Genomic DNA, 22,633 nt, shown 5'->3' with positions numbered 1-22,633 from the left:
GCTGGCCTGCCTAAGGTGTGCAGGGGCCCGGTGCTTCCTTCCATGGCTGCGATGGCCCCCAGGACTGCCCAAGCCAGGTACCTGCAGGCGGTGCCATGTGTGGGGGGCCACAGCTGCCACAGAGGGAAGCACCAGCCCTTCCCTGCAGCCCAGGACCCACTTTTCCCACCAGTAGCTCGCTCTCCCCGCTCTGCCAGAGAGGCAGGTAAGTCAGTGGGGTGTGTGCACAACACGGGGGTTTAATCAGCCCTAAATTGAAGCAGTGTTTTTTAAAACCCACTGCTTCAATTTAGGACCCCTGTTTTGTCTACACACGCCCTTTGAGGCTAAATACAGACATTTGGGGAGGTTAAATCAGGTTCAAAATGGCCGCCCAATTTAAATTTAGCTTGTCCCAGTGCCGGCCTTACGTTTATGGACCTGATCTCAGCAACCAGAAATCAATCTAAGCCTGTAGCTGTACAGAAGTTACATGTGCACAAACCAGTTTAAAAATTGTGAAACATGGTTTAAGATAAACCTGGATCCATGTAGCATCAAACTTACTTGATTTAGGTTAAACCAGTGCATGGAATTACTGTGCGCTTTCCCTGCGCAGCCCCAGGCCTGGGAAAACCAAGCCCCAAGGCTGTGCATTTCACCCCCCACCCCTTGCATTAGGCTGTTTTTTGCTCCCTGGTCTCCTGGCCCCTTGCCCACCGCTACTAGCCAGTCCTTCCCAGCCTCCGTCCCACAGGCCGCTCCGGGTGAAGCTGCTTTTATCAGTGTTCGCCACTGCCAGAGCTGAGCAAGTAAGTCCTGGTGGGGAGAGGGGTGGGAGGGATGGAGTTGTAAGTTCACTAGGAGGGTCGGGGCCTAAAAATAGCCAGTGGTCCCCCCCAAACCCCACTGGATCCTGCAAGATCCTCTGATCCCACCAGACCCTCCCAGATCCCAGCAACACTGTATGGGTCACACCTGCTCCCCCCCCCAGCCTGCTTGCCCCACAACTGCTCTGCTAGCCCCCCATCCCGACTTACCTGGTATCAGGCTGCCATTTTGAACAGGTTTACCTTCCCCCCTTCTCCCCCAAATGTCTGTGCTTAGCCCGAGTGGCAATAAATTTACTGGGGACCATGATTCTAAGCATACAGTGTGAGTGCAACTTTTGCCACACGTTTTTTTACCTTCAAGTAGATATCCTGATAACTTCCTGCCACCTTTAGTAAAAGGTAATCTATTAAAAAGATGCATGGAAGGGTTGGGCTTGAACTGAGTAAAGCTGCATTACAGGCAAACTAAGCATCTTAGAAATTTAAACTATCCAGCCTAATGTATAATCACATACTCCAACTACAGTAGCAATTTCATGGAATCTGTTTTTTACCGCCTCTGCACTTTTTATTCACACTGAGTGGATTTAAATTATTTATAAACTGCCTACATTTTGGTTCAGTTTTATGCACTGCTCTTTGTACATTTAGTCTTTTTGTACATATTACACAGCAGCTGTCTGCACTTCCTGCTGTATGTTGCAAGGCTTATGCCACCTAGATTACAGGAGTGAAACAAAAGATTAGAATTGACATGCTTACCCGCAAAGACCACAAGATACCTTTGGAGACCGAAGCAAATTTAAGAATAGTGGTTTTTAGTCTCAGATTTTGTGATTTAGGGCTGAATTACTTAATTGGAATTTGTTGTGCATGTGAAATTGTGTTTAATATACATTTTTTTGTAATATTTTTTTAGCTGTTTCAGTGGCACAAATCATTTTTAATTAAATGGCAAAACAGCAATCATTCACACAGTAGAAAACACAACATTTTATTTACCTAATTGCATTTTTATACTATTTATTTATATTGGTGCAGCATCTCAAATGTGTCAGTTTATTCTCTCTGCAGTTTTCATGCCCACATATTAGACTCTGCCTTACCTTGTCCTCTAAGAGCAGGTACCTTCCTGAGAAGGTTTAATAGTCTATCTACCACAGTGAGCTGGCTTTGTGGGGATAATAAGTTGTATTACATCCAAGGATGCACAGTGCCAGAAGTTCAGTGCCTTTCCCAATACAGGGGTTGGCCCACACCAGTGAGGGAACCTTTCTGGCAGGCATGCCACAGATTTAGCCCTACACCCTCCCCAAGTGCCACTCTGATCCCCTTTCACTGCCTGATTGGCTGCTAAGCTTTCTGCTCCTAAGCTTTCTGCTCCTTGCCCTATTTGTCACTATGCTGCCTGTCCCTTCTTCAATCTGCCATGTGCTTCAAACAGAAGCTGCTTGTGCTATACGTGGTGCAGGCTGGCCTTGCCTGGCCTGCACAGTGTAGTTGGCTTTCATAGTATTTTGGAACATTATGCAAAAATGCATAGATTTAGAAGGATACATGGTAAGAATAATAGGATTGTGCTGCATGTTTGAGTAGACAGGGGCAGGCAATTATTTTGGGCAGAGGGCCGCTTGCTGAGTTTTGGCAAGCCATCGAGGGCCGCGTGACAAGCAGCCCATGGCAGATTAATATTAATTTTCTAAACTTTTTAGGGGCCCCGCAGGCCAGATAGAATGGCCTGGCAGGCCACATCTGGCCCCCGGGCCACATTTTGCCCACCCCTGGAGTAGTAGCTCTTTTTGAAACAGTTGCAAGTAAATTGTCACTGTAGTTATATAAGGATCTGTTTTATTAAAACCCCAAGTTCAAGAAATGTAACAGCTGATGATTCCATCAAACACCAGACAGTGAGTTCTTGCTCTTAAGGCACTACTCTGAAGCTCTTGTCTGCAGTTGCACCGTTTTTATGTATGTATGATACAAATTTTAATTTACAAGACGTAATGCGATAAACAAGAGACTCTCAGTCCACCTTTGAAGCTTAAGTTTCTGACTCCAGGATTTCAGTCATGGCAGCTAGCAATTTTATACATTATCACTGAGGACGGTGAGCATGACTGTTGAAAAATCTGTTTAAAGATTTAATTTTTTAAACAGAGTATTTCTCTAGGCTGGTAGTTAAGAACAACTTCTGGACCTCCAACTGGAGAACAGTCTAACAGTGAAATTTATACAAAAGAGTTCTTGCATCTTTTGTAAAAATAGTCCTTGGTTACTTACAATTTTTAAGGGTTTACTTCCCCAATAAAATAGTTTAAATGCAGATTGTGTTTTCTTGCAGACAGAAATCACTTAACATCTTTAGTCTACATAAATAGCTGTTGCTGTCCACTTAAGTATTATTGATAACAATAGTAATAGTTTTTTTGTGGCAATTTTGAATCTTTCAGTTCCTAAGTTAAGAGTGATTTCTGTTTGGAAGACTTTGTAGATCCTTGTGTGTTTTCTAAGAGTTCAGGGTAGTTGCATGTTTATAAATGCCTTTATCTTAAAATTGGAAGGACCAAGATACTTTAGAAGCTTCTGGTATTTTCTGTCCTACATACCTTGGCACTTGAGGGAACATAAATGATGAATAAATGAAGAACTCAATTGAGCTAACAGCAAAGTTTAACAAACATCGCTTAATTTATAAGGAATGCCAGTTGAAGCAAGGTAAATGGTTCTGAATTGTGCTGCCTTTTTTTCTTCATGCCCTTTATTCCTGTTTTCAGATTTGTTTTAACTATCGCAAACAACATGACCACAGTGATTGTCTTTAGAATATATGGTCAACTGCTTAGTTCTTTACTTTGTTCACTATTGCAGCATTAGACAAGCTATCAAGGCCCAAAATAGATTTATTTTCATTCAAGGAGTACTTTAATGTTGTGCTTTCACAAATTGGACGATTCCAAAATATTAGAGAAGTAGTAAGGATGGAAGCTGGCTTTTTAGGTCTTGAGTCTTGAACATGTTTCCTATGTTCTAATGAAAATGGAAATCTCAGTGCATGGTTTCCATTCCGTTTGAAATTATTAAAGATGTGTACTTTTTAGCAATCTGTTTTATAGAAACCATAGAGAAGTAGGGCAGAAGGGACCTCAAGAGGTCTTCTAGTCTAACTCCCTGCTTGAGGCAAGAAAGGTGTTGTGTCCCATACAGGGATCAAACCTACGACCTTGTCAGTATTTATGTAGAGTATCGTAGAAAAAGGTAATAAGATGGCTAATAGGAACATTACCCTAAAACCATTTCAGTGCTATCTTAGAAAATGTTTTGGTGAAATTTATTTAGAGGGAAGTTAACTGTATCCTAAATCTTTATGTAGATAAAGTAGATAAAAATGGTTTAAAAAAAGAGCTATTTCCTATTTTCAACACATAAGAAACTTGGTTCTTTCAAATAACTAGTGGCCACTCAGTTCATTATTCTTTCCACTCCCACTCACATATGATATATCATAGAATTGATCTGATACTATGTTCTAAGAACCTAATGCAGCCAGTGACAGATTCTGATATAGGTATTATCTTTTGTTTAGATCATGTTCCTGTTCAGCTAACACTTTAAGATTGGCTTAATGAAAACAGACATAAAAGTTGGAGATTGAATACCATGCTTTTAAAAGATTCTGTTTGTAAATAAAAGTCAAGAGGCTTTAAGTAATTACTCGGGGGATAAATAATGCATAAGATATGACCAGAGGAGTAATCTGAGATGTAGCTAAAGCTATGGGTAAGAGGACATTTTGTAACTTGTTAATTTCAAGAATGAAAATCTAGACAGATGGCCAAAGAAGCAACAAAGGAAATTAAACTGTGAAGGTCAATGTAAAGGATAAACTCTATGGCTGCATCCCCGCGAGCATAAATGTTTGTTTCCCTGCGGACACCTTGTGCTGCTGCTGCTTGTCCCCAGGGAATGCCTGGCACGTGGCAGGTTACCCCATGTGGGGCAGGGGAGGCTGGGGCCAGCAACTGTGCTGGCCCCAGCAGACTTGCCTTGGAGGTGCAGCCGTGGCACTCCTGCAGCTGGGAACTTGCCTGGCTGGCAGCCAGAGCCTGGTTCTGGCAGGCCAGGCTTCAGTTTTGGGTGGCATATCCTGCTGCCATGTGCATTGGCCCACTTTTTTAAGGCACAGGGGAACACCTGCACATGCAGTGTGTGGCGCTGCAGATGGCTCATTTGAACGTGGCCTATGGGCTCAGCACAGGGATAAATCAGTAAAATGTAATGACCTGTGATACATAGAAGACCAGATGGACCTTTCTGGCCTTAAACTTTATGAATCTAAATAAATAATAGTGGGAGTAAGAGTTATCTACCTTCTCATTAAAAATATAACCCAATGTTATAAGTGTCAAATAGCCTTATGAAAGGAAAATTTTAAGATAATTTTAAACCTTTGAGGCCAGGGTGGCTGGTGGGTTCATAGTTCTCTTGGAAAAATGAGCTTTGCTTGGGTGCCTAAATATGTATGTGATTGCCTAGTTAGACTTCTGTTTATAATCCTTGACCACTATTCCTCCATGACCATTATGCTTATGCCAATATGTGTACAAGACAGACATAAGTACAGTAGCTCACTAAGAGGAAAGTAATATTCCCAGTTTTAATGCACAGGCTTCATTACAGAATAATTGATTGTTTGTTAGAATCAATAATCTCTTATCTGAAACACCTGTTGACCATGTAAAGAAAAAGGATAAGTTAGTCTGTACTAAGCTACATGCTACAACATCTACACTGCTACTGGTACCCAGGTTAGCTAACGTGGGCAACTCTACACTGCATAGGTGTAGCCATGTTTCCTTTAGATTTCTTTAAGGCTATTTATTGCATTTTTTGTGAAACTTAGTATAATTTTTGTTTGGAAAAGTAGAATCTAGCAACTCCAACGTATTGTAAATAAGATTCCCATCCATACCACGTTTGCCATCTATTTCCTTTTCTTCAGATAGAGCAGACGCTGCGCATCTGAAGTTGGGATGGGATTGGGTTTATCAGTAATATTTAGGTATCTTTGGAACAAAACCCCACCCAAGTAATTTGTATCACAACAAACATGGAGAGAATAGCAGTTCTAAAAAGATAGCCCCCAAATGTTTTCTCTGTGATCTACTTACAGCTAAAAAATTATTTTCAGCCTGCGTGGTCTCTTGTTGATTAGTTCTCCCTTTCTATTGAAGTTTTAGGAAACATAAACGGTGGTTTTGGGTGTACTATTTGCCTTTGTGCTGTATAGGATTTATGCTTGTTTCATGCCAGTACTGTGGGACATGTCCACTAGGTGTTTGCTTTATCAGTCTTCTATGCATGTCACTTGTTGGTTGCAGTGTTCTCACTTTGGCTGTCATTATCAACCCCTCTTAACTTGCAGTAATACTGTTCAGGTTCATGCTTTCATGGAAGAATTTTTCAATCAGTTTTAAATTGCACACATTATTATAAAACTAAAATTGTTCAACTGGTTAAATTTATTCTATTAACTCATAGGATTCTAAGTAATATTTCTACACAGGATTGAGTAAAAGATCGATTTACATTATTCACCTAAATATAATTTGTTCACTGTTTTACTTTTAATTTTTGCTTACTTAACAGAAATGCTTTCAAAATAAGTGGCTGTGTTTAAATGTTTTTCTGCTTGATAACAAATGCTGTCACTTGAAAGGAAATATGTTAGCCCTCAGATTTACAAAGCGTAAGCATTTCGCTTGTGGTTGAAGTTTATAGTGCAATAAATCATGTGCTTTTTCTTGTACCATATCTTGCAAGCACAGTTGGACAAGAGACCATCAGATTTGCCCTCCCCACAAGCAAAGCTCTTGCAAAGCTACTGGACAGCTAAAAACGTAGTTCCTTTACTAGTACGTGTCAAAGATGCAGAGCCTTTATGCTGGTAGAGTCTGATTTAAGTGGTTGTGGTCAGTCTGAGGAACCTGTGATGTGATAAGATAGCATTCGTGAGGTCATGTGGTTTGCAAGCATCCAATCTAACGTAGCAGTTTTGTCTACCCAGCATAGTTAAATATACTTTACACATTTAAAAAGTTTATTCTTTGGTGATTGTGTCCTGTATTTTGGTGTGTCCTTGATGTTACACAGATTAGATATTAATAAAGGTGGTTACAAGGGTGGAAGATGCCTATGGTTCTTAACAACTCATTGTAGCTAAAAAAAAAAAAAAAATGTAAAACCATGTCATTAGTTCTAACTTAGCTTTCTGCCCTTAATAAAATTGCCTTCCTTAGAATACTTGATTTCACTAACTGACTACTTTGACTTAACCTTGTAAGTCTGTAGAGAGGATCATTGGCACAATGTGGGTGGAGAGGAGGGGATGTACCTGATTGAGCTGTGTGCAACTGATTTCGACCACCCCTTCCCATGCCACTGCAAGCCGAATCCAAGCACTTCACTGGCCACATCCAGTCCATAGGCAGTAGGTTGTCAATCTGTGCTCTAGAGCCCAGGTTTTCTTTACAGAAAAGTTTTTTTGTTCTTTCTGGATGAAGAAATATGAGCAGTGTAATGTATGCAATATTGTCATCCTGAGTTTGCAGAAAGCCTGGAACACCATATTGAAATCCTATTTACCTCAGTGAAAATGACACACAAAGGTGATGGAAGGCAGAGTTGAGATGCACCTTATAAGCCAGGGGTGGGCAACCCCTGGCATGTGCGCCAAAGCATGGCATGTAAGGCCATTTTCCTTGGCACACTACAACCAGCCTGGGCTCCAGGCAGCTGCCACCAGCCATGGAGCCCAGGCTGCTTGCAGCAGGTGGCAGGGAGGTTGCAAGCCCTGCTATGAGCAGCCCATGCTCCATGGCAGGCAGCAAGTGCCTGGGACCCGAGCCAGATACAGTAGGGAGGCTACAACCGGAGCACCAGTGTCCAGAGCCCTGGCCCAGCTCCATGGCCAGCAGTGGCTGCATGTGTACCTCAAGGAGCATGGTAGGGCTACGCTGCCACAACAAAGATTGGGGCCCTCATGGTTACCCTGTTTGCCTTGGCACACCAACATCTTCCAAGTCCAGGTTGCAGGGTTTTTTGGCACTCGGCCCAAAAACGGTGCTGACCCCTGTTATAGACTAACAATTCAGAGATGCACCAGCTTTCTGATTTAGTTAGTTTGTAAAGTGCATCTTTACCCTGCCTTCTGCCTGACTTCAAGCTAACATGTCTAGCTACCTCTCACAGATAAGGTGAGAATTTACTTGGTATCATTAAGCAACTATCAGGCCTTATTTCAATGTGGTAGAAGGCTTTGGGTGCAGGGGGGGAGAGTGAGATCAAAAAAGACTGATAGTGTCAGTTTCCTTTATATTATTTCTAATAATACTAATATTTCACTGTCAGTAATGTCTAGTTGCATTTAATAGTAAATCAAATGAAAATGTTGGCTGTAGGTCTGTCTTTAGAAATTCCCATTTTTAAGTGAAATGAAGGTGCAATCCACAGCTGCAAAGCTGCAGAATATGCCTGTCTGGAAAGGGAGTGAACCAGTCCTTATTGTACCCATACATTATTCAGACTGTCTTGGCAAGTCAGCATCTAAATTCTTCTGCATACAGCATTTTTTCTGGTAATAGAAGGTATGATATAGACACACAGAAAAGGAACTGCAGCACTGCCTATGTAATTCAGAACCAAAAAATTCAAATGGGGTAAATACTGACCGATTTATCAAGAACCTGTCTATTGAATGCGTAAAGATGCACCTTGAGGAATTCTGACTAAATGCTCTAGAATGTTAAATAGGATAAACCCTTTTTGGCTTGCGCGGTGCTTCAAAAATGATCTTGTTCATTTAACATGAGTTTCTTCATTACTTTTCTAAAGCTGTATGTTCTGTATACAACTCCAGTAAAATGAATTAGATATATGGATGCCGTAGCTAACAAGTGAGTTTCATTTCTTTGTAACATTCTTGGAAAATGTTGCTTTTCATAAATAGTCTTTCTTTAATGTTTCTTGTATGGCTTTCCAATTAACAACTAGCAATACCAAAATCTTTTCAGTCATAAAACAGAGAAGTATAGACAGTAGCAGGGTGTGCTTCCAGAAGCTGCTCCACTGTTTCTACTTAATTTTACTGTCAGACAGAACCTAATGGAAAGTTTTCATTACATTTTTTGTATGTGCACAGCCACTGGCATTTTATTTACGGTATTAGTTAAATGTTCTTAACACATGTCAAATTTAAATTATACTATAGTTTGAGTTTGCTCTGTTTTACTCAGGCTAACAGTCTGCAAGTTCAGGTTTTTGTTATGCACAGTACAAACACTGAAGTTTTAAAATGTCCTTCAATTAAGAATCTAAGCAGCCTTACCCATAGCCAATTTGAGTGAAATTTTTATACTTGAATTTACAAGGCAAATTCTTTCCTACTTCTATTGCTTTATTAGCTGATTTATAAATACAGAAGTAACTTTTTGGATTTGTTACACATCAAGAATTAACTCTTTGCTGTTCCTTTTTTGGACTGGTGTCCTCAAAGATTCTTGAAGGCTCCAAATAGTGATTTAATAAAGCTATAACCTGGCCTGCAGTTCCCCTCCCTGTAGCTGAAAGGCAAAACATACAGATTTCAAATCTCTCCTTATTCTGAACTACTGCTCATATTCCATCACTGGCCTCACTGCTGTGGTTATGGTAGGGCTCACTTCCTACATATTCTCAGTATGATGGAAATAGTGAAGAATACCATCTGTAGTGGTAAGGATATTGAGGCCTAAGCCTACGTGGGATTTGAGTCCATAGCTTTCCTGCCTTGTCTCCTTGTACATAGAACTGAGATGGATAAATGCAAAGAACACAGCTTTCTTTCCAATAACAAATGCAAAAAGATCCAGTTAAGATTTTAAGGCCATAAACCACTATAATCTGTGGATTGTTAATTAGCTGAAAATTACTTAATACCTTTTTGAATACCGCAAATCATGTCTTCTATTTTACAGAAATACCAGATGAGCCTTTTGTCCATCGAAACAATTAGGGGTGTGCGAAGCAGGCCCTATTCGATTTGAATTCAGATTCGACCCGAATCGGGGACAGTATTCCATTAGTTGATTCTCATCACTGTCCCTGATTCAATTCGACGAAATCTGAATCTGAAGATTTGATGCTGATTTTGAGAATCAGTGATTCGGACATAGACACAGCTTTAAATGTTTTTTCTACATACCTCGAGGTACCAGCGTGGCTTCTGAATGCTGTGATGCTGGAGCACATGGAGTGTCCCACAGGAGTGCGGGTGGGCCCTCCACGTGCTCTGTGGCGAACCCAGAAATGGACCAGAAGTGCTTCTGGTCCTCTTCCAGGTCTGCTGCTGAGTGCACTGGGGTGCCCCCCATGCTCCTGTGGGACACTCCATGCACCCCAGCATCCATAGATTTCATAGACATTAGGGGCTGGAAGGGACCTCATGAGATCATCATGTCCAGCCCTCTGCCCCCCCCACCATAGGCATGAAGTCACCTGGGATCAAGTGACCCTAGCAAGAGAAAAGTGTGACACCGCTGGGACTTAAACCTGGATCCTTTGAATCCTTTCACTCTCTAGAAATCCAGTGCGCTATCCATTGTGCCACAGAGCCACCTAGTAGCTAGAGCTGCCTGCTACCTAGAGGTATGTAGAAAAAACATTTAAAGCTACGTCTATGTCTGAATCGTCGAATCCTTCCAAATCTCTCGAAATTGATTTGGAGGGTTCCAATTCGATTTGGAGAGAGAAAAGGATCCTCTGATTCGATTTGGATTCGGAGATTTGGCCACCAAATCAGGCCTAATCTCTGCCGAATTGAATCAGGGACCAAAGCTTCGCACAGCCCTAGAAACCATGGCCCCCAGTCATTTGATTTTTGCAGGAGGTCCAGTGGTTCAGGTGGGGAGCAGTTTGATTTGAGCTGTTGCTTCTCTGAAGGCATGTAAAATCTTTTCTAATTTGTTGTTTACAGTTGTTATCCCCTATGAGTAACAAGTGTGAACTTTGACCACAGGTAGGAGTAACTCAACAGCATTGAAGCAACATGGTTTTGTGAACTGAGTATGAGTGAATCCTGTGTTAATTGTAGCCCTTCTCAGGGCTTTTGTCAAATTGCCTAATCTTTCCATAGGGCTACTTCCGTCTGTGTATATGTGATGTTTAAAGTGTTTTCCACTCTCTCAGGGGTTGAGGTGGTAATTAGGGATTGAAAATTCACCACAACTTCCCAGTGACTGGAAACCTAGTACCCTCAGCCAAATTGAGCAGTTGTCCTTTGCAAAGCATATTTCGGATATTAACAGCTGCGCACAGCTTCCCAGCTGGGTTCCACTTCAGCAGTGAGCTGGGGAGGAGGAGACTCCAGACCAACTGATAATATACAATACTCCTACATGAAGGAAGATTGACAGTTCCTCTCATTATGTCTCCTAAAATCCTTCGACTGGCCCTGGTTCTACTGGTGCAATCATGACAGAGAGAATTCTTTTCTGAGATGGGAAGCAAAAAAACAGTTTCCCATTCCACTTAAAAATGCTGTGACAACTCTTGCTTTAAAAGGACACGGTAAAAAAGTGAAGTGATCGCTTCCTGTAACTGCAGCATCCATTGCCCATAACAGGTACATTTGCAGTCTCTGTACTAACCAGTACCCTCTGATTAATGCTTGAGGTTTCAGTAATTTTTTTTATTTATAGGTACCTACTCTGGGGAGAAAAAAAGGGAGATGTTGAGGTAGCTCCCTGAAGACTCCTGGACAATTGCAGTCCTTTCAGTGTGATCATAATGCTGTTTTAAAATACTTTTGTTGCCATTTCCTCACTCCAAATAAACACTTTCATTAGAACCTCTAGTATGAAGAGTTTCTGGGAACTTTCCTTCTGCCTACCAACTAGGTATTTATAGCACCTTCCCAAGTCTAGGTCAGTTTAAAACATTTTTAAAAATAATGTTGAATTTTATCCAAATGAATTAATCAGGTTTTAAAAATGTTCCTAGATTGATCTTGTTTGTAATTTTCTAATACATGTTTCTTTTGTAAACTGTTTCAGCTCCTTATTAAGGTATTTTCCTCAATCACACATTTGCTATAGGATTTTAAAGCTTAATGTGATTACATGGCAGCAGATCGAAACCAAAGTTTTCAACCATTTATATATACTGCAGTGATCAAGAAGTCATGACCTCCCATTGATCGCTTTATTGGTTTCCTGTTCTGATTCACTGGAAACCTTCTGGTCTGAACATTTGTCACTAGTTTTAATCTTTGTCACGTTTACAATACAGCAGCCTAGTCTTTGGTAAAGCTGATATGCAGCATACATTTAGCATCTTGTTTCCTTTTGGCTCTTCAGCCCTTTAACTGATAAAGCTGTAAAACCACTTTCTACAAAATTAAAAAAACCCCCCAAACCTCCTATTCAGAAATGTAAAACCAAATGCAGAGCAATCTGAAATACAGAACTGGACAACTGGGGATGAGCTCATAATGTATAACATCTACATATATTTGGCATAATTTTAATTTACATTTGCTAGCATTTTTAGAGCCACTGTAAAGTACTGTTACTGAGACTGAATCTGTCTTACAGAAGTTGAGAATATAAAATGCAAAGGCCAGATGTACTAAATATGTGCTATAAAAATAAGCCTGAAATGACTCAGTCTTGGAAACTTATTGTTACTGTTTTGCTGCTCATTTATGACACATTGCTATGGTTTGAACTCTGTCTAGTGATACGGTCATCAAAGTTCATTTTGGATTAGTGTGTATATATACATGTATGTATGTATGTATGTATATGTATGCCAGCACATTACCCATTTTACATGAGTTTCAAACTGTTAATAGTTTAGAAAAGAGAAGTGTTTTTAGATCTCATCCTTTAGCAGTTAGCAATGGTTATCATATTGACAATCATGGATTCTAAGACGTTAATTCTTTATCTTCACAATTCATCAGTGTTGTAGTTACATTATCACTGTTGCCCTTTTCACTCCCACTGTTTACAGCTAAACTGGTATTATCAAATCCAGAAAATCTTGGCAATTTTTTTTAAAGAAAGCCAGTTATATTGATATGAAATTGGGAATGATGCATGGGTACTATATAATACAAAAACACAGCCATCTACTATCTCCATGGTTTGGGCTCTGATAGCATCTAATCCTTGTTCAGGTGTTGTACTGGGTTCTGGACGGCTTCTATTGCCTGTTTGAGGTTGTGTTTAATTGTCAAAACTAATTATTGGATCAAACCTCTGCTATACTGAAAACTGAAATTCAGTCTGTAAACTGCTGAGCCAATGCCTATTACAAAATTTAGTGTGAAATGAGAGCATTGGGAAAAAACTCACTCCAAGGGATCTACTTATGGGACAAATCCTATGGGAAAGCACCATTAGGAAATGTCTTTCTCTTCGAGAACTTTCACCCATAATGAAAATACAATACCAGTGCTTTTCTATCTGTCCTTTCATTCTTTGTCCAAAAAAATCCACCAAATCAACCCCCCTACTCCAGGAATTTGTACTGCCAAACTGGTATTTATGTAGAAGGTGCTTGGAGGTACTATCAAACCCTAAACTAGAATATGTTATCTTACTGGAAGGCAAATATGGCTTCTGTAGCTGCCTGTACTTCCCACTTATACAAGAGCAGGGGTTATTAATTTAAACAGTTCTATTTACTTTGTATCTGTTAAAATAAATGTTCAAATTGTTTTTAGAAATGCATGTCACTGAATGTCTCCATTGTAGATGTTGCTGTGTTCCCGTTTCAAGCATGCTGGACCCAATTAAATATTCAAATGTATCAACTTGGGCCTCAATGTAGTCTTTAAATATGGCTCAGACGACCTGACTTGGCTTCGGCTATGCTGACCAGCCAGACAGTTGAGCTGGACTGATGTTCAGATGTTTTTGCTATGTTATTTAAAGAAACATCAGTACAGGTGGAGCCAAAGAACTTTTTTTACTTGATGGAACTGCCTGAATCACCTTCTGGGAACAAAGTTTAAAACAAATAAATGCAGTTCAATGCTGAAATGCACACCACAGGTCATTTATACCTTAGTTTTTATAGAAGTACTGAATGCTAGACTACTCATGACTAACGAAAGAAAACAAAACTTAAAAACAGAAGTTTTGAGAGTGTGCTGCTGCACAGTGTTTGTGTGCCCGATCAAGGCATTTCCTGTGTCTTTAATCTATTTTCCCCATGTTTCAGATTGTCAAAGCTGCAGCTTCCACTTTTGCCTGCTTTGCTTTATTAGCCACTCTTAGAGACTCTACTCTTAATTAGATAACGTGATTATTTAGAATCTTACACTCTATACTGCAGTCTGCCCTGCTGAAAAACCTACAGAACTGTTCTAAATAGTGACTGCTATAGGCAGCCCATTACTAGAGCCCACGCATATGCCAGGAAACAAAAAAAAATACTAAAGCTGCAGGTTATAATGCATGTTAAGTTAAATGAGGTGAGGGAGGAAGGTTCTTATTTGGTTTCTTAACGTGAGCTACAAGGGTAAAGAATGGTGTTGTACTTCTTACAGCCATATATTGGGGTTTCCCACAAAGGTCTGTCTTTTCTGCTTTTTTAAAAATTATAAATGTCAGATCTTCACTTTTTTTCTTGCTCTATGCCTGCTCAACGCTCAGCGAACAGCTAGGAAAATTACAGCTTGCATTTCAACCTGTTGTGATAGAATCTTTATCAGGTCTCCAGGAAAGTGCAAGGAAATCTATACATACTGTTACAGTGTATCTAAAAAATAGTTTCTGAGCAAGAAAGTCTTTACGTAGTGTAATGTAAATAATGATGTCTGTAGGGATTAGATTTTGCTTCTGTTGTCTACTGGAGCAGAATTCAAGTTGTGATGGTTTTGCAGTGAATGTGACTTGCTGTGGAAGTGTAACCTTCACATCTTAAAGGAAACACTAGAAACCCCTTGGCCGAACCTTCTGGAAAGAAAATTAATGTTCTGAGCTGATAAAGGTTAAAGGTTTCTTAGAGTGAAAATGTTTGTGTTTATAACTTGCCTTTGAGGAGAACTTCAACAATAAGTTTTAATTAAAAGTGTATTTTCCTTGCCAACTGCTCATTATTCCCTCTGACCCAAATGCTTACCAAAATAATAGATGTATTAAAGAAGTAGGCAAGCGTTTTAAAAAGAATGTGCACTGTTTCAGTATTGTCTTTCAACAACTGAAGAACCATCTGTCTCTGCCTAAGTTGTTATGAGCATCTTAAACTGTATTTTACTTAATATCACTAGGTAGATGTGAAGTGTTGTGAATCCAGTAAGGAAGGGAATTTACATTTCATTAGGTGCCATGGACAATCTCCAGGTTCTCAGGAAAGAAATTTTAAAATGTTTTATGTTCTCAGATTAAATATTTTACCTGTGCATAATTTCAACAGAATTTAATAGCTCTTATGCTCAATTTACTGAGATTTTCAATTGCTTACCAGAATTTTTTGGCTAATAGTTTTGCCTCATGAAGATGTAAGGATGGCAGCTTTGTATCGGGTTATGTAGGCAGATAGTTAAAAAATGTTAATGATGATTTTCTTTAATTGGATATGGCTAGCATGAAGTTTCAGTTTTCTTTTTAATCATGACTATTTTATAACCAGGAAATGTTACCAAGGTACAGAAGAACAAAGACTTAGATTGCTTCAGACTGTTCCTGTTTTAAGATTAAAATATTTAAAATCAGTGTTGGTGTTCTACATGAATACTCCTTTTCCTGTTCTGACCCAGCTTTATTCAACTGAAAACTATCCATGCAGTGATCTGAAGTTTAATCTATAGTGCTTGGTTAATAGTAAACAGTTTGAATGTTTCTAGACAAACCTTGCTTAGCAAACATTTTTATTTCTCCTTTGACGTACAGTTCCTGACCATTTTAGAACTTCATAATTTCAATGCAGGAATTAGTTACTTTAATGTTTAAAGGAAACAGAAAATACTGCTTAGAGGTCAGATGTTCTTTAATGGTATAGCGTCTATCAAAAATCTTACCAATATTAGAATATTTATATTTGTAACTTAAGAATATACATTTATCTTAATGTTTTTTCTGAACAATCATCTTTTTATTGCGCCTTCTTAAATTTTTTGGCTGATGTTTTCAGCAGGTTTTTTTAGCACTACTTAGACATCTATTCTTCTTCATTGTATATACATATAAAGGGGGCATCTTAAAAATACTGTTGGTCTTAGAAACTTGTTAGGGCTTCATTTGCTGCATTTAACATGCAAAACCTTTGAATTTGCTAAAATCTCTACATTTCTCTTCCCTCACGCATGTCTTGATGAGGCAGTCAGCATCAGGTAAGAGGGTATATTTCTAAGATCTAGTCTTTTCCTTCTTTTTTCTTGTGACAAGGTATTTGGCAGAATTTACAGATTCATCTGACAGGGCCATACCATGAGCACTTCGGCTGTGGCTTCAAACTTGTGACCTCTGGTCTGTCAACCATGGTGCCTGCGCCACCCCAGCAGACAATGATGGAAATTAAATATTTTTATTATGTGACTGTAACTTTACCCAAATTTTCAGTTCTCCTAAAGGGTTAACAAAACCACAGTGGCACTAAGCTGTTAAGAGCTTTTTCCCTTTAATTCTCAGAGAATATGGGTCTGCCTTGTTTCCCAAGACTGATTAGGACAGAGCCCTTGCAGAACTGCTTCATTAAGCAATGATCAGGCCTTATTTAAATATGGTGGAAGGCTTTGGGGGTAGGGGAAGAGAGGGTGAGATCAAAAAAGACTAAAAGTGTTAGTTTCCTTTATGGGCAGGAAAACCAACCACAACACTTGAAAGACCTATTGGGGTTTAACCAATGGTGGCCTCCCTCACAAAGGAGGATGTTGCTGGCAGATCACTGCTATGGCATCCATACTAACTAAAGTGCTCTCCTTAAGCTGGGATGCCCCTGAAGGACGAGCATTTTCCTTCAGATGGAAGAATGCTCTTGTGGTAAAGATGGAGCTGGAAAATCTAGGTTTTCTTCTTAACTCTTGCCCAGGCTTTCCTAAACTAGCATTTGGACTCGAGCCTTATAAGGCAACTGGAAAAAATCACAGATAGTCTACCAGTGCAGACTGAATAACCATGTGGCTTCTTGTTATATACCAAGAATGGAGTCAGGTTGCATTTAGTTTGCAGTGCTCCATTTTTGTGGTGTTCATTAATAAATGTTTTAAGGTTTCTTTTAAAAATTAAAACTTCTGTAGTTTTGGAAATACCTTAGTTACAGGTGTGTGAGTGATTGGGCAGTTCATATTATAGGATTTCAGGGATTTTCCATTAGTAAAAATAACTTAAGACTTTATTGATCTGATTTACACAGTGAGGAATACCTTGCTAAAATGACTTGTATGGTGGAATGCCTGCTTTTGCAATGATGAAGACCTGATGAAAAATGTCTTGAATTCAAAAGCTTGTCTAACTTGATTCCAGCACTGCAGTTGGTCCAACAAAAGATAATCACCCATCAAAGAATTCTTGCCTCTCGCATAATTCCTGGACTATCATGGCTACAACATCACTCTAAAACTGCCTTTACAAGGGCCTTCATTACAAGCAATCACAGTCTATGTAAAAGTAACAGACTGAAAGAGTAAAATCCTGCCTTCAAACTGAGGTTGAGGGTAGTGCAGCACAGCTCTCCCCCACAGTATGGTTACTTCTGCAGGTTATGGAGTGATGTGGTAGCATAATGCCCTTTACACGGTTTGGTTTTGATATTCAAGCAACTGGAATTATCATCAGTCTCAGCTCAGTCCCATTCCTGCCCTTTGCAAGGTCTTGTGGGGCTTATATGGGTACCCCTTCAGCCCCCAGCAAACAAGTGAAAAAGATTCTTCTGATTAGCTCTCCTGGTGCTGTCACCTTGGGATTTAGGTGTGGGGCCCATGTAGAAACGTAAATATCATGCCAAGAACCTTGAAACCTAAAATGGATTTGTGGGTGTTGAGCACAATTTTATGTTTTTCTTACTAGAATATCTTAAGATTTTTTTTGTCCTATTACTGTTTTCAAGGTCTTTGTGTTGCAAAGGAGACCATGATGTATCTCCCTATAGGGTGTTCTAAGTTCACAAGGCCTCAGGCTATTTCTGCAGAGCAATTTTACTCCCTTCTGCATCTTCAGAGTTTTTTAGCATGGTACTCTCTGCAGGTGTCAAACACTGCGTATTCAGTGGCTAAGCTGTTCTACATGAAATTCTAAGAACTGACCTCAAGAGCATCTTCCGATAGCTAAGATTAGTTTTTGCTAAGTTAAGATTTGGACGTGCTTGGCTTTGTTTCGTTTTTACTTTTGAAATGGATAATGTGCTTGTAGTAGTTTGCTTATCACTCCACTGGTGCATTTGAAATGAAAATATTAAGAACGCTTCACCTATTTCAACAACCATTGTTGTTTTGTAAAGTATGTCTCTTTGAGAATACAGTCTGCTCTGCTATATGGAGAGAGAAGTTTCAGAGCAAGAAGGTAGGTTCTAAACTTTCCTGCTGTGGTTCAGCAGAGGTTGAGCTGGGTAGTGGGAGTGACCTGCTTAATCTTTCAAGGTGCGTGTAAGTAAATATATTGCTTGTGAATGCTGTTTACTGACTTTTCCATAAAACACTGGCCATATTCCTCTCTGAAAGAAACTTTTTTGTTTTTTCCCACCCACTTCTCATCTAAGTAGAAAAACAACCTGAGGTAATATGTGAGAGGAAAATAAAAGTAGTAACTCTCGGGTAGTGAATAAGGCAGTTTAGAAAACCATAATAGACCCTCAAAAGACACTGCTCAAGCCAAAAGTTTAGATACAAGCCAAAAGGTTTACGTGTCTGACTTTTGGTACTTCAGATGTTAGGTTTTGAACGTGAACTCAATTTCAGAAACTCAGTTTCAGAATGTCAAAACCACTTATTCCCAAACATGTTATTTTTATTGCTGAACCTGTAACTAAATATCAACTCTGTTTTTTAACAGATCAAATGCCTAAAAGGCCAGAGAGTCTTCTCAGACCAAGCCACTTTTGATGGGATTCACATTGTCAACCATTTTACAGGAGATGATGAGTCATTTCATTCTTCTGATGAAGATTTTATAACTAACTCCATACAGAGGAGTGGGGTCCACTTTCAATTACACAGAACTGGTCAGATGGCTTTGGATGCAACTGTGGTAGACAGCAGTGACAGTGATGCTGAAGAGGGTGTCCTGGGTATTGGAAGTACAGACAAAATTATTCCCAAGGAAAAGAACCAGAAAAGAATGGAATCCTACTCTACCACTGTATGATTATCACTGTGACTAGCATTTAAGATTTCATATCTTTAAGGGATAAATGGTCAGAAATGCCAGGCTGTTGAATTTAGGTTATTACTACTGGAGTTTGTCTGGCTCATTATGTATATATACATTTTAATATCTGCCTTTTATCTTTGCCAAATCTTTACTACTGACATACCATTGCCATAGAGTAGGCTGGGAGGAAGTTGATGGATGACGGTTCTAACAGTATTATTGAATGTTCCTTGTTTTAGAAAATGCAAATATTAATTTCTTCAATGCTTAAAAACCATTTTGCAGTTCATAAACATGGAAAATGTTTTCTTCAAAAGAAACTGCTCTTGTGCAATATTTTATGCTCTGAACAAATGTGTACTTTTTACATTTGTGATCAAGATGGATGTTAGCAAACCATCTGATCATAGCTTATATCTGATTATCTTGTGCTTTTTGGTTTTGTTTGTTTTTAATTAAACAGTACTTTTGGAGGCTCACAGAAGACTCAAAATATAGGCCTTCATCTGTACTATTTTATAAACAAATTAATGGTCACAAATGTTTCTAAAATCATTTTGACTTAATTTTTATGTGCATCTGCTTTTGATGTGTTGCTAAACAAAGCCTGGTCTAAGTATGTTAACTACAATAATGTTTATTTTGTACATATTTATATATCTGCACCAAGCTGAAAATGTACATTACACATCATTTTATATGAGGAATGTAAATGTTGCAATATGTCTTGGCATTCTAACAAGAATAAATTCTGTATATACATAGTAGAAATGAGTTACCAAATAAAGACAAAACACTAACCGTAGGTTAAATTTCTGCTTAGCTACTGACACTAACAGGTTCTTGTTTAACTGAAATGCTTGTTCAGAAACACTATTGACTGAATATTTTAACTCCATGTATATGTAACTACAATAAATTTTTCATGATTTAACAGGGTTGTAGTGCTTACTGTTTGGTTATTTTCTAAAATATAGCCATCAGTTAGCATATACATAACTTTTACAGCGTAAATCTAGAAAGTTCAAATAAGATCAGAAGTATTTGTACCTGGCTTAAAATTACCTATAATTCCAATGAAGGAATGCTCAGTGCAGTAAAAATGTATTGTATATGGTTGTTCTCAAAAATCTTATTGCAGGAGTATCTAGGAACCGCAAAGCTAATATTACTGCACCTAATAGAAATATTCATGGAACAGCGAGGGCCAAATGGATGGTCAGCCTTTTTCCCCTTACCCCTTAATATGGCCTTAATTAGATGTCTGGTCACTTCTGACTTGGTCAAGCCTTTTGAGCAAAGTCACTTGCTAGCTTTGATGCAATCCTCTTTGACATGCACTTTTAACTCAGAGTATATTTAGTCACACAAGTACCATGGTCATCTTATGTAATTTGCATAATATATAAAATGTTTACTGTTAATAGTTGGAGGAATTAAGTGGTACAGAAGCTTGACCTCTCCAGAGATATTAAAAGTAAGCCTCACTGTAAAAAGGTATTTTGGTATATGCTTAATTTTAGGCACATAAGAAGTCCCTGCTAACTTCCACAAAATTATTTGTGTGTTAAAGTCAGGCATGTGCTGAAGTAGCTTGGTGAACCGGACCATATACATAATGACTTTGTTGGTCATTTACATCTCTGTAGTTTTTCATTTGAGGATTGCTTTGTCTTGTAAACCAATACAGAATTCCTTTTTCACTTTCTGAGTTAGGCTTTTAACTGATTCAAAAGAAAACCATTGTCACATGTGAACCATCTGCCCACCAAGCCCAGGACCACAGGTGAGAAACAAATCTGGCACACTGGCTCCTGTTCTGCTGTTCCCAAGCCCAGCAATTAAATGGTTTAGAGGGGTGCTGAGTATATGCCCCAGTGGCACTTTCTTTTGCACTTGAGCAGTGCAGAGGGGAAGCAAACTGAGGGGGCGGGAGGGCTGCTTCTTTGCCAAGAAGGAGGCACAAATATAGCACAAGACTCCCAAAGGCTGCTTCGCTTATCTATAACTTGTCTAGGGAATTGCTGATTTAAAAAAAAAAAGGGGAAAATGAAAAGCTCAAAGTTTAGGTACTGTTTAGTGTTCCTAACACTTGATTGTTGCTTGTTTTATGAGTAAACACTAATTTTAACCAGGGTGATATTTCACAGCACAAAGAAAGATTTCATCATCTTTTGAAAAGAGTTGAGAGGTGGTACCTCCTACAAATTTCACAAAGGAAAACTAATTATCAAAATGTTTTGCTTACATTCTACATAAGAAGTTAGGTACTGGGTCAGATCCATTTAGCCCAGTGTTTTTCAAACTTTTTTCATTTGTGGACCCCTAAAAAATTGTTGACTGGAGATGTTAGACCCCTATGAATTTTAAGTGTGGGTATTCACTTACTTTTGATGGATCATAGTCATTTTTCATGGACCTGTTAGACATAGCCTGTGGACCACAGGTGAAATCCACTGATTAGACTAATATCCTATCACCAACAGTAGCAAGCAGTATATGATTTAGAAGGAGAGTACGGGTGTCTGTACATACGCGTGGGGCGTTTTAATTAGAGCTGCTCTCAGGGTCCTCTCTAATTAAAATGTCCACAGCATCTTGTTTATTCAGCATCCTGCATTTCAAAATGGCAGTGGGGGTGCTTTAACTAAAGCTTGTTCAACCAGCTGAGGAAACTGAACACACAAGAGGCTGCAGCAGGGTGGAGCACTCTGATTAGAATGCTCCAGGAGACTGCATCAAGTCTGCTCCGCCGCGTTCTCGTTGGAACGTGTCGGACCGCACGTAAAAGTGCCCTGTGTGTACATGTCTAGTGTGATCCATCACCTATCATCTACCAACACTGTTTTAGGAATAGCTATTTAATAGCTCTCACTAATTAATTTCTCTACTCCTTTTTTTGAACTTAGTTATACTACCTGCCTGTACAACCTCCTGTGGCAGTGAGTTTCAAAAATTCAGTATGCATTTGTGTAAAAAAAATTGCCTTACCTCTTATTTGTTTTAAACCTGTTTCCTGTTGATTTCGGCAGATACCCCTTAGTTCTTGTATTCTGTGACGTGGTGAATAAAAATTCCCTATTTACTTGATGATTTTATAAACCTATCATACCCACCCCCAACCTTCTTCTATATTGAGGAGTCCTAGCCTTTTTAGTCAATCCTGGTACAGCAGCTGCTCCATACCCCAGATAATCGTTGTTCCCTTCTGTGTAACTTTTCTTAACCTAATACATTATTTTTGAGAGAGGGAGTCCAGAACTCTAGACAGTAGTCAAAAGATGGATGTAGCATAGATTTATGTGACATAATGATGTTTTTTCCATTTTCTTTTCAGTTTCCTTCTTAATGGAATATTTCATTGGCTATTTTGGTCACTGCTGCACATTGAGACCTTGTTTTTAAAGAAATGTTTACAATGACTACAAGGTTTTTTTTTCCTGCATCATAGCAGCTAGCTCAGCGCCCAGC

The 22,633-nt window shown here is 39.2% G+C and overlaps 1 protein-coding gene across 14 annotated transcripts in view; it reads left to right on the top strand.

The window, feature by feature from the left end:
- The window catches only part of EVI5 (ecotropic viral integration site 5), a 161,732-nt gene extending 141,637 nt beyond the window's left edge, over positions 1-20,095 (top strand). For all 14 annotated transcript variants that reach the window (XM_006021827.2, XM_006021826.3, XM_006021832.2 and 11 more), the window contains one exon: positions 18,845-20,095. In XM_006021827.2, the coding sequence (XP_006021889.1) occupies positions 18,845-19,156 (312 nt within the window). In that variant the 3' untranslated portion in view covers positions 19,157-20,095. The remainder of the gene's footprint in view (positions 1-18,844) is intronic.
- The last annotated feature ends 2,538 nt before the right edge of the window (positions 20,096-22,633 follow it).

This window comes from Alligator sinensis, unplaced genomic scaffold, assembly GCF_000455745.1.
Source record: "Alligator sinensis unplaced genomic scaffold, ASM45574v1 scaffold199_1, whole genome shotgun sequence".
NCBI classification, from domain to species: domain Eukaryota; kingdom Metazoa; phylum Chordata; order Crocodylia; family Alligatoridae; genus Alligator; species Alligator sinensis.
This window is presented reverse-complemented; position numbering and strand designations above follow the sequence as displayed.